We start from the raw sequence: 13,281 nt of genomic DNA, 5'->3' as shown, positions 1-13,281 counted from the left end.
AGGCCTCAGCACAGCACAAAGTCACTGTGGTCTTTATACTAAACAGTCAGTTGCCCCAAAAGCAAATACTGAGCAGGTGTAAAATTGTTCCTAGCCATTTCCTTCACCAGTTGGGACCAGTTGGACTCCCCAAGTACTTCTTAGTGAATGGTGTATTTAGGAGTGAAATAGTGAAGAACATGGGGAACATCCTTGGCAACTTATCCAGCTGGCATCTGGAAAATACTTTTTTGTATGCTGCTGTTCATTCTAATCAAAATGGAACTAAACTGCAGTGAAAAATAGCAAAGAGAGACCAGTTTGTAATTATCCATATTAATATAATATGACAGTAGTCTGATACGGATATTTAAAGGTCTGTGCTTGAAGAGAGTGGCAAAATAATTAAGGATAATAGTAGTAGAATTGGACCAATTTTTTCCCCATCTATTAAAATAAATCATGCAAACACTTACATTTACAGATTTTACCATTTCCCTCCATCCCACTGGGGCAAATTCCACATGCATATGATCCAAACGTATTAATACAAGAGACTCCTGGAAAACAAAGACTCTCTTCACATTCATTCCTGTCTTCCTGACAGTTGAGACCTGTGGCAAAACAAAGGGGAGGTTAATATTCAGGAAAGGCTCCTTGTTTATTCCTCAGCTCAGATGTTGAAGCAGACTAACGCTCACTTCTCACCTGTAAACTCATCACCGGGATCATGTTAGTGCCAAATTCACTCTGTCTCACTTAAACCTGCTTTTATCACACTGTGTATTACTGTTGTTACTGGCTCCAGAAGTACTGAACTTCAGACTACCGCTCGTAGAAAACTGCTTGTTAAATGAATTATTTCCCCTGCATTTCACATCTTTGTCACTGCTTTTGTTGTCTTGTTTATGTGAGATCTTTGTCATATACTGAAGAAGGCAATGAACGTCACCATCTTGGCTTTAGGATATGAAGAGCCATGTACTGACCTATTGTGCTTTTTGTTTCTATGTGAACCTCACATAACTAATAGCTTATTGTGAACCAGCCTGATAGACTCTGGCTGAAGGTAAACCTTAAAAAATGACCACATTTTTTAAAAAGCATTTTTTTTTTCTATTTAAATTAAAATTTGAAGAAACCTGCTGAAAATATCTGAGGCACAGTGCTGGTGTACAGAACATAAGCTGCTATAGAATCAAAACCCAAACCAATGTGTCTTGGCTGTTGCTTATTTTGGAAATAAGGTTTTAAACTTCCTGGACCCAACTGATACTTGAATTTACAACTCGGGATGGTTCAACTGATACCTATAGGAGAAGGTGACCCAAAAGTTAAAATTACTATCTGAGTAATCACACATAACATTGTTAAAAAGTCCTTCAGGCCTCTTGTATGCATTCTGCTGTCGCTGTGCACTTGAAAAAACTTAACTTGGCCATCGCTGGTTACCAGAATACACAGCCCTGACAGCAGGTTGTAAACTAGTCCCTGTCATTTCTATCCAGGCATCTCTAGGATACCCAAGGAGACTGGGACAACTTCTGGTCCAGATACTTGCTTCAAGACATACCTCAAGGTACAGGAAGGCTTGTTCCATATCAGACATCCAGCTTTATCATGAAAGAAGATTATAGGATAATAGAATATTTTTTTTTTTCAAAAAAAAATTCTCGTGGTGAAATGAGTTACAGGATGATAAAGACAGAACATTATTATTCATCTCCTACAGCATAATCTTTCATTGCTTCAGCATTTCAAATAGCTTCCATTGCTCAAGTTAAAATAGCATCTCCTTGTAAAAAAGTGAAATTGAGGTCTCTCTTGATTAAGCTGCCTAAAAATGTTAGTGACATCACCTTCTCATGTCTTTTGAAAACAAACAAACAAAACCCGAACAGTGGCACAAAAGCCATGTCCCTTTTCTGGTGCTAAGTTGGTTTTGCATGTTTCTTGCTTCTGTTAAATAAGTTGGACATTACGTAGTATTGCAGGGCTTAATTTACTTTTTCCCCTCACTTGTTAGATTTTGGATTACTATTTCTATTGTATTATTTAATTAGCACATTTGTAGCATCAAGCTGCTTTTCTCTGCTTTCTACTTTCTGATGACACGCTGGGAAATTATTAGACATCACATTCTGGAAAATATTTAATGAGTTACCCTCTGACTAAAAAAGTAATTATTTTCCTTCTCCAAGTATCATGTAAAGACTAAACATGATACCATAGACAATTGAAGTAGGCAGGAAGTTCCCAGTTTCAGTAGCAGCAACCACTTCTCCTCAGGTCCCCTCTCCCATCTCCTACATCCTCTATTTTTGCTACAAAGGGCTGCCTTTAAAATCTTAAAGATGAATTACAAAAAGCAAAGGAACACCATCAGTAACAAGCTAAATTTTAAAATTCAGTCACTTGACTGATTTTTGTAACGTAAAGGTGGAACCGTGCAAGCACTTCATTTCACTCGTAGAGATTGGATTTTGAACAGTGTCTGATCAATTTAGGCATAATGATAGTCCAGCTGAGTCCAAGGACAAATGTTTGCAAAGTCTGAAACTTGGCTGAAGGTTGTAAAAGAAGCAGCAGGAACGGGTAAAAACTGCCTGCAACAAGGAGCGTCAGTTATTCTGTTTGCACAACCTCCGGTGCGCTGCAACACAAAGGGGTCTCAATTCTCTTGGCACTGCTATAGTACAAATAAAAATAATAGGAATGCAAGATCTTTAGGTTGCAGGGTTGGAATATTTGTTTCTGTGCCAGCTCTGTTTCTCCGTCCGTGCACAAGAAATTGGCTGAGAAGAAAAGGTTGTTTTGTGCCTCGAGGGGAGTTGACCACCTACAGCTGCAGAGAAAAACTTCTTGAGTGTCTTCACCTTATGTTGACTCTAAGTTGACTCATGTAGGAACTCTGTGGTAATTACAAACCATGAACGAATCTTGTGAGTTTCCTTCAGGTTCCTGAAAAGTAAAATGAAATTATGATTTCATCTTCCACCCCTCAATTTTATATTAATGGATGGTACACGGGGAATGAAAGAATGGTTTTGTGATTGAGATACAGTTTTCAAGGATGAGCTCTGTTCTCAGGTGGGTGATGTTCTTGCTTTCAGTAGCCAAGAAAAGAAAAACCAGGAATTCTTAATAATGTCGAAGAAAAAGGAATGTGTTTTGAATACTCGATGAGATAAGCTTATATAAGTCTCTGCAGAAATTCAAAGTGGTGATAATTCTGGAGTGATCCTTCCCTCAGATTTTCCAATGGCTTCTCTCCCCGCCTTGTTCCCATTGTTAAATTATATCCTAAATTACACCCATGCACACGAATTCCCACCGCTTAGCAACACGCTGTGTTCCTTGCGCTGCCGCTTGTCTTGCAGTGGTGTCTGAGAAGCTCTCAAAAGAGTTAACTTTTTGTTTCTACTACCTGTTCGCTATCATTTGTGAAGATTTGATGGTGAAGTGGTGCTGTCACTTGAGCAGGGTAGCATTGCCTTCTCATTAGATTACTGATGGTTTTCTGGGGAATTGAGACATAAACACAACATTGAGGATGAGCTTTTATTGTTGTCACAGAACCTGCCCTGAAGTAAAATCATCTACTCCCCAGCTGGCTTTCAGCTCCACTTGCTTATAATTTTTCACCTGCTATTAAAACTTTGAGATATATTCCTGTTTCACTCAATCATTTTTTTTTTCCCTGTTGTTGCTTGTGTTTTAGCATTTTTGATGAGGGAACTACAGCAAAAGCAATAGGCATTTATATAACCCAGCGAGAATTAAGGGTTGAGGAAAACCCAGTGTTTCTCTGGCCATCAAGGTGTCCTCTGCCCTTGTCTCTAAGTCAGCTGCATGTTTTGTTGTGTTATTTTGAAGTGTTGGATATTTCATTCACTACTGTTTGTGTAAGCATAGGAACCACATTTCGGAATATGCTCCATGTGGATTTTTAAACAATGCATTGTAATTATGGCAGACTATTTTACATGGAATAATAGAGCTTGATTTCACTCCATTGATGCGCAATACCGCGTAAAGTGAGAAGGGCAGCAGTGTGACACTGGTGATGATCAAACAACAGGAGCAGATCCACTGAAGTTATTAACTCATGGAATTATATTGGATTTTATTGTTTCAATCTATCTCCTTACAGGCAGTGAAGAATTGTTCTCATAGTATATTTCCAAGTGTTTAACTAAATGCAGCCAAAAATGTTCCCAAACTTCCTTGTCCTCATAGGAATGATATTTCCAGGGGGATTCAAGACATGCTGTATATGTTTGTTTGGTTTGGGGATTTTTATATTTTAATCAAACATTCATTTTCTAACTTTATTCTTCATGTTTAGACTTGTGTGTTCTTGCATCAGTAGAGTCTTGGCTGGCAGAAACACTTTGGATAGCAGCAGGTTTTCACTATTTGCCAACATCACTTGGAGTTAATAATGTCTGTGTGTCCTACATCTTTTAGGCCTTGTTTTCTGAACTCCCACTTCTGAATGTTTTTTATTCTTTCATTTCTGCTGATATTTTATAGTTAATGAAATCTGGACTTGCAGTCTCATGTGACCAAAATGAAGAAGTTTTCATGAACTGCTGAAAGGCAGAAAGGGAACCTTGCTGCCTGTATGAGCCCATTGAGTAAAATCTGTTCATTGCTTTTGTTTATAATTTAGTTTCTTTTATATATCCACACGATGAGCAGTAAGAATTATGAGCAGTCGATGTTACTTTGACTGGATTTTTCAAACCTGTAGCACTGCACAGCAGCCAATATTATGGGTCTCATGAATCTATTCATGCTTTAATATGTGAACAAGGTAGGGTTTTTGACAGGTTCAAAGACAGAAATCTGAGCTCAGCTTAACATGTTTTGGTCTTACTCTGCTTTTGAAATGGTTCTGGTTTAGGAGATGTTCTAACACTTTTCCACTTAGCCTCACTCACCTGCGGGAAACTAATTTGACAAGGGCGGATAGCAACACAATGTCTTTACTTTCCAATGGCTGTTATTTTACGTGGCCCTTTGTGAAGCGAAGCAAGAACCACGTTTAGAAATCCTGCTCAAGTCCTGTATGTTCAGATTTGCCTTGTACCTCCTTAAGAGCCGAACTACAAATGGAAAGACCACAGCTTCCATGAAACTCCAGGAGATTTAGGACAATGTGAGACTCTGTTATGTTGGAAGCGAGTGGTGTTAGGCACAGCTGGAGTGCGGGTCCCAGCTTGGAGGACGTGGTGGCCACTCTGTAAGACCTGGCAGCTATGCCAAGCTCCAGAAGCTTAATGCAGTGGAGTCTAATGGGTGGCTCTGTCCGTTCCATTCTGCAGAGCACAGGGCAATTGTCCACGTGCTGCATAAGCACTTTTTCACATGTGTGAATTATTCACAGGTGTCCTGAACGCAGTGAAGCTGACTAGAACTTGTGTGATGGGTACCAACACCATTTCTCCTCATCTACATCATCTGTTAGATGCTTCTCTTTCTCCTCACATTTCAGGTTTTCCCGTTTTCACTGTATGTCTTGCATCTACCTCTTTGGCCGCACTGCATTTCATTCTCCAGCTTCTTCACACTTCTCATTCTACTTTTTAAAAGAATATTTTCTTTTTTTTTTGGTGCAGTGATCATTCCTCTTCCATGTGTTTCTTAAAATCATCTTGGGGTTTAAAAGGTTAGATTTGTTCCATCAGCATGTCTGAGAACCAAATGGGTTTGTGGTTTTCTAATGTTTAAATTTAATGAAGCTTCAAGTGGGACTAAAGGACAATTTATTTTTGCATTTTTTTCCCTATCTACTTCTTTTTCCTAGACCTAGAAAAATCGTTAACTCTCAGTTCTTTCATTAGCTTAATTTAGTAAAATCCCATGGAGTGTGAAAGGGTCCTGGATCTTTGCCTTTTCTCTCTTCTGCTCAGTGTTCTCCCAGCTCACCTCATGGATGGACAAATCCATGGAAATGAGCAGGTGGAAACTGAGAGCAGGGAGTTTTGGAGCCTCCTTGAGTGGTCATTTCAGGACTACAGAGCTTTGGGTCATTTCTCCTTCTGTGTGTATGGATGATTAGATAGCTGTTTTTGCCCATTTTCTATCTGTCCGAAGCTAAGCCATGGGAGCAGAAGAGGAGGCTTATATTTGACTGATGCTTGTGCATCCCATAGCACAATATATCTCTAGTTCAATCAGAGATGGAAACAGTGAGGTTTTACCTCCCAGACCAGGGGGACATATACAAAAGTAGCTCTCCACACTGTCCACACATGTTCCGCTGCCACAGGGGTTTGATTTGCAGTCATTAATATCTTCCTGGCAAAATTCTCCATCAAATCCATTTGGACATAAGCACAGGTATTCACCAAGCCCTGGAGGGAATTTAATGTTGGTGACACACGTTCCACCATTGAGGCAGCCGCAGGGCTTCACTCCAACCTGAGGAAGGCAAGAGGGAGTCATGGTAAGAGTCCTCCGAATAATCACGGCTGAGAGGTTTATTGTTGCCTTTTAGGAAGGGACAGATTTGCATTGCAAACATGTTACCAAGTATTAGGAAAACTTAATTCTAACCCATTTCCTTTGTCTGGATAGATGGTCTCATACTCAGCATATTTATTTGACTGAAAGCATAACTTTAAAGGGATTTATTTTCCATCATTTAGGGGCACATTCTAACTTCTTATAAGATAAAAAAAGTATTTGCTATAACAGCAGTTTTTACATAGTATCTGAGGGCAGAATTTATTCCTTATTTTCCAAGCAAGAAATGAAAAATCTCTTCTCTTTGCCTGCTTTCCTTACTGTTTCACTTTACACACAGCTCCCAGGCAGGAACATGGTTGTGGAATTCTTCCCTGGTCTCTCTTTTTAGGGAAGAGAGGTCCATAGTTGTATTTTATGTAGGTACAAGAACAGCACTGCAACTGAGTCAAACCTCATATTATCTCACCTAGTTAAACATAGGTCTAGTTTGAAATATTTCCTTTAAAACCAGACCTAGACTCCAGTTTCCCCTTTGTTGTGTGGGTTCAGCAGATAGGTATTTTTGATGATAGTGGTTTGAAAGAGTAAAAATAGGAATCTTTCGGAATAAAAATCTTCACAAAACTGTTCTTATGTCAGGAGTCTGCATCCCACTTTATTAGCTCACCCCATCACAGGATTAATGTTAGGCTATACAGTAAGACAAAGCAATGCACAAGCTCTGCCAAGAAACTTAAAGTGTGGAGTAATGACATAAGAGCAAGACACCCTCTAAAAATATCATTGAGAATGAGTTATAATCTCCCTTTTATAGCTAAAACTTGGTCTTTTATGTTATATGCTTTTTTCTGCAATCCAAATGGAGAATGTGAATTTTAAAGCAGATTAATGAACCATTAAAAGGCTCTGCAAGAGTGTTCCTTCGAACAGCAATCAATAGCACTCTCTTGTTCCTTGTATATATAGCTTCTATGTTCTCAGAGATATTTATTCCATTAATTGATCATTATTGCTGTGCTGAATAATATACACTTATGAGGAAACCGCTGAAGTCTTAGTTTTCAAGACAGTAACAAATTATTAGCCATAATGACAATTGCACCCAAGCAATGACATGATAAACAGGTTTGTTTTGTTTTTCCTTTAAAGCATTCATTCCCTTACCTCAATAGAGTATCTGCTCTGTGCATTGCATTCATCCGACACAGTGAATTCAAAGGTCTGCGTTTCTTCTGAATCAACTTTCCAGATCAGAAGGCCAGCGGGAGAGAGCCTGACATCCCGCGGCCCGGCCTCCAAGATGAATAGCACAGCCGACCCTTCCGGATCCGCCGCTATTAGCTGGTAAACAAAATTCTCACCAATAAATGTCAGCAGCCTGCTGGAGGGGGCCTGGAACACAGGAGGCAGGTTGTCTAAACAGCAAAAATGAAACCATGATTACATAAATTCCAGTTTTTCCCACGTAAACGCTCGCAGCGCAGGTCTTTGTAGGAGTGCTCTCAGTGAAAAAGGGACAAAACGTACCCTGAGACTGATGGAGGAAGCATTTCAGATGTTAGGGGCAGCAAATGGCTTTACCAAAAAGCATGCTTTTTTCCTCCTACCTCCTATTTTTCTCACTTCGCATACTGAACTTTTCTCCCATACTGAACTTTGGTTACTTTCGATGTGTTATCTGATGTGTGGAAGGAGGTTGGACATGACTTTTATAACCTCCCACTAGTCCCCAGGTTCTTACTAAAACTTCAATTAATTGTATTTGTAATACATCTATCTATCTAGCCATTTAAATAGAAGTAAACTCATTCTCAAAATGCTGAATGACAAATGAATTGCATGGGTAACTTGAAGAGGGTAGAAATTGTATAACTCTTCCATTGAGTAGACTCCTCTGCCTTTACCCATGAGTGGTAATTAAGCCTGAGCAGTTTGAATTCAGTTGGACATTTCATCAGAAATAAAGTCTCCTCAGTGCCAGCGGAGGCACATCGGTGATGCTGAGGTTCTCTGTCCCCAGTGACACCGGTGGATAACGTCACCACTGGCATTGTTATTTCTAAGGTTGTTTACATTCAGTGTTTCCTTAATGAAGACAAAAGCCTAATTATACAAGGCTGTTTTTCAGTTAAAGACGAGTGCTGCCTGAAGATACTTAAATATAAATAGGCGAGGAGGACAAGGTAGAGAAAAGTATTACATTTTATAATTAGGAACCAAGGAAGAGCAGGATTGTCTGAGTACCCTGAGGTGGCAGCAGCTCTACGCAGGGTTGGGAATTTCATCTCATGTCCTGAGTCTCCTCAGTCTCCAGCCGTCTCTTCTCTTTAACCAGCAGTACAAATTGACATGTATTGATATTTAATCTTCTCACAGTGTAATTTGTCCATAGTTACGTTTAACTTAAAGAGTATTTCTAATACCAAGGATTAATTTCAAGCCACAGTCTAAAACTATGACCCGTGTATGTTTTCTCATAAGGACTGCATGTGTCCTTGCATTACACTTGTGGAAAGTCATTATTAGTTTTTTTTTTTTTGTGGTGCAATATCCTTTTATCAAGCTTTGCTTTCCATAACATGTCTCACATTAAGCAGTTATTTAAATGTGTCTCTCCACTCATTGCTGCTGTGCTATCAGGGCTTTCTAAACTGCTTGTCCAGCAGATTGGCCTGGCATAACTGTTGAAAGCTTCAATCTATTAATTTACCTTTTATTTCACAAACACTTAAACCATGGAGCCCATAAAAGTTGTGCTCAAAGTAATCAATGAAATATTGATGCTGGGTATGCATTTACAGATAAACACAAAGGTGTTAACTGGATGGAGGGTAATAAAAAGTTGTAGGCACAAAATAACATAAAATCAGATGTTCTGAAAGTAGTCAGTGAATAAAAGTGTTTCTAATTCCACAGAGATCTCCTTGCCATCCAGCGAATATATATATATATATACACTCCCAATTATTGCAGTATTTGAAAAAAGGTTTTCACAATTTTGAAAACAAGTCAGACAAACCGTTATAATACTTCTAAGTTTTGAAATTATTGAAAAGCTAACCATGATCTGTTTCAGATTTCCCAAATCACTTCTAGCTTTATAAATCCCCAAACAAATGCAGGTTTTTTCCTTTTAAGCCATTTTCTGAATTTTAAAATCAAGCTGTCTGGTTGTTAATAATGAGTTTGTCTATATGACAATCATGATCGGCTCATCCCCGGAGATGCTACTGCTGTAGCAGATGCAGTGGAAGGACAGACAGGAGACAAGGTTTATGGGTCACAGATAGTATCTCTCACTAGACTAAACTATATCTGTGGGGAAAAACCCACAGAATTCAGGTCTACAAGCTCTTCTTCAGGCCTGGCTTACCCGTAGGCATTGTAACTACTCGCCCAAGTAACACCCAATGGGATTTTTAGTTGGCTGACACTTGGGATGGAGCTGCCTACAACTTTTCCTGACAAGGAGTTTTAAATTCCAAAAGCTGGACTTTTTAGGACATCAAGTAGAGGTGTATGGTTTCAAATAGAGAAAACTCAAAGCGGCTAGGCTGGAAAAGGAGTTTAAAGGCTTCACAAACAACTCTCACCCTTCCTATTGTGTTCTTGCTTCCGTAGTTTGTTTCAGACAACTTAAGACTTCTTATGTTGCTGGAAACGGTTGGATCCTTTCTGGTCCTTCTTGGCAGTGTCCCCACTGGAGCTCTGGACTCCAGCCACGGTGTTACAGCTCTCTCTGTTCTCCTGCCGTACCTTGTCCTCTCTAGGAGCCTCTGACCCCGAGCATCCCCAGCTGTTCCCCATGGACAAGAGCCATTGTTTTTCTCTAAGTGTTTTGTTGACCTAGTCACCCTAAAGATATATAAAACCGCAAACCAAAAATGCAAATTGGTCCTGTCACTAACATACCTCTTTGCAATTTGCTTGTGTTTACAGAACCTACAAGTGCAGAGAAACTCCTTCTAGGACCAACACACAAATTTACTTATATAATGGATATATTACAGAATAATCTTTATATTGACCAGCTGTGAATGCGCTCATGGAAGCGGGGAGATGTGCAGTGAAGCTAATGCTGCTCAAACACACATTATCTGTAAAGCATTAGGTAAGTGGTTTTTTTTGTTTACACTGGGGGTGTAGCCATGAAATAGTTATGATGAAGCCCTTAGCATTCAGCATTCACCTTCTCCATGCCCCCTGCCCCGACGGGCTGCACAATCAGCCTTTTGGGTCTGTGGCTGAGAAGGTAATGAGTGAGTGGCTGAGCCCTGTCACTGAGACTCCCTGCTAAGCCAAGGTCTCTTGTGTGGCATTTCATAGGATTTCGCTCAGGGAAAGAAAACACTTCCTCCAGATACCTAAAACATACATCAGTGTTTTAAAAACAGTATTTTCTCCAAATTGTTCCCTTAAAGATTTGTACCTGTGTGATGATGACAGATGTATTTGGGGTCCATCACCTTTAGCTGACAGATCTGGGCACTGCATGGGGCACCGACACATCAACAACTACGTTTTCAGGTGTTATTTTGGCTTTATTAATTTAGGATTTGTCAAGTTTCAGCCAGAATGAGATACATGCCCAGATGCATAGTGCAAACGGTGGATTATTGGATGCTTCTGATCGGTCTACACTGCTGGTGCACCCAATTATTCCCATTTTAAACAGGCCACTCACACTATTATGCAGGATAGATTCATGTTAGCCGAATGAAGGAACCATATATTTCATAGACCAAGCCATAATTTCCCAGCTAATTGCTTCTAAATCTTAGAGAAAAACTGTCTTACTTTCATTAATAGACCAGGTGAACTTAGAAATGTCAGGTGCACAGAGAAGACAAGGACTGGAGGGGCTTGACTCTCCTTCACCATAGCAAAGTCCATCTATATTACAAGTATTTTCCTGCCAAAAAAGGAAATAAAAATGGGTGGGAGGTGGGTTAAGGAAAAAAGACATAAGAAAGATAAGAAATTGGCAGTTAATGATTTCTGGAGATAAGGAGAAACTTGCCCGTTTCTTGAAACAATAAAATAGGAACAATTTAAATGCTGGTGCTTTCACCCAACAGGGAAAAAACAAGACGTGAGTTTTCCAGTGTGAGATCCTTGTAGCTGTGAATGTTTTAGCTTAGGCAACATGTGTGTTGCTTCCTGTACATTAATGTGACAAAATGTAGTGTATGTGATCATTATTCTCCGCTGTGACTACTAATGTGAAGGTTATAATATGATTATAATAATAATTATTATTAGCTCAAAAATGAGCTCCGTGAGATCAACAAAAACTGAGACTGCATAAAAACTCTGTTTAGAATTTTGGAATCGTGTTCCGTAATTTAATAATTTCTGGAGGTCCTTGATAAAAATACGAAAACGAGATGATATAAAAGCAGATTAAAGAACTGCATTAGATTTAAGGTTTCCGTGAGATGATTGTGAGCAACAGCAGAGCACATGGATGGTGCCCGTGTGGGGCAGAGCGTCCCAGCTGATGTCCATGCAGGGCATGGTGGGCACAGCAGCTTGGGGACCCACCTGTTCCTCTCCTAGTTAAGGTGGCCACCAGGACCAGGGGGTCCCTGTGCCTTCCCAGCAGACTGAAGACACTTGGGTTGTCCGAGAAGCAAACACAGGGACATAATTAACAGGTGTAATTAAACATCCATGCCACAGGAAGGTCCTGTGGCAGTGTTCTACCTGTTGCTCGTATCCTGTATTGGGGTGTCCCACAGATGGGGCTTCATCTGTCGTTGCAGGTTCCTGGCAAAACGTGGGACGCTGTTGGGAACACGGGATGTCACCGCTGCGGTGGGACAGCGGCAGGGAGAAGCCACCAGGGCCAAAGACATTTTTCCATTTCCTTGCTCTGAATTGCTTTTCTGAGACTGAACGTATGTCCCGTTATTGGCCTTGTGGTTTCTATCTACTGCTTTATTAGTTTCTCAAACTTCTTTTGCAAAGCAGATCAGTCAATATTTTAAATAATACCACTTCGAGAGTAATGGGTAAGGTAGAACAAGAAATTGGACTCTCATAATTGCCTCAACATGGTAGAACGTGACAAATCTTCAGCATTAAAATCTGGGTGTTAATTAGATTTTATTACATTGTTGTTTTCAAAGGCTTGATGTCCTGATGAAAAAGATGCATGTGATAGTGTGATGCAGAATGGGCTCCATAAAAGAAGAACACAGAATGTGAAATGGCCTTATATAAAATGTCCCCTAATTGAAACACCTTTTCTGAAAGCAATTTAGGTATTACAAAGTAATGTTATAAGAGGGGATAATTAGAATGTGGTCTGATGCAATTGGAAGCCTAGTTCAAATAGTCCCTTGAAGCATCTTAGGATAGAAATTATTGTAATCCTTAGAGAACAGCAGCATATTGAGAAAACATATATATTTCTGAGTTTCAGAAATGTAAGAATAAGGAAAGCCTTTGACAAAAAAAAACCCCACCCTAGCTTTAATTGAAATGGTTCTGACACAATTATTTTAATCTGAAATTTAAGTGGTTTTGCCCTCGTTTGGGCCCATAAAGTAATTTCTGTTCACTGATTTATTTGAAAAAATGTGAACTTTCATTTTATTTTTATAACTGATACGTTCTTGCAATCAGTGGAAGTTTGAAAATTGTATTTTCCCATTAGTGTTAATAACAGTGGGGCAAATGAATTAAGATATACCTGATTAATCTTCGCTTTATAAAAAGGCAGACTGGTCGACTCCTATTCATTCATCCTTGCCCCAGGGTAAGAGAACAGTATCAGCACATTCAAATATGCCACCCAATACCCTCCCAAAGTTTATTTTA

General features: G+C 39.6%; 1 protein-coding gene across 3 annotated transcripts in view; it reads right to left on the bottom strand.

The window, feature by feature from the left end:
* LOC106145853 (von Willebrand factor D and EGF domain-containing protein) overlaps positions 1 to 13,281 on the bottom strand; it is a 192,127-nt gene that overhangs the window by 71,734 nt on the left and 107,112 nt on the right. For all 3 annotated transcript variants that reach the window (XM_021296547.2, XM_065070320.1, XM_021296548.2), the window contains 4 exons: positions 11,254 to 11,368; positions 7,621 to 7,871; positions 6,189 to 6,408; positions 456 to 593 (listed from right to left, as the gene is read on the bottom strand). In XM_021296547.2, coding sequence (XP_021152222.2) covers positions 456 to 593; positions 6,189 to 6,408; positions 7,621 to 7,871; positions 11,254 to 11,368 — 724 coding nt within the window. The remainder of the gene's footprint in view (positions 1 to 455; positions 594 to 6,188; positions 6,409 to 7,620; positions 7,872 to 11,253; positions 11,369 to 13,281) is intronic.

This window comes from Columba livia, chromosome 7 (genome assembly GCF_036013475.1).
Source record: "Columba livia isolate bColLiv1 breed racing homer chromosome 7, bColLiv1.pat.W.v2, whole genome shotgun sequence".
NCBI lineage: Eukaryota > Metazoa > Chordata > Aves > Columbiformes > Columbidae > Columba > Columba livia.
The sequence above is the reverse complement of the archived record's forward strand: the minus strand, read 5'-3'. Positions and strand labels throughout refer to the sequence as shown.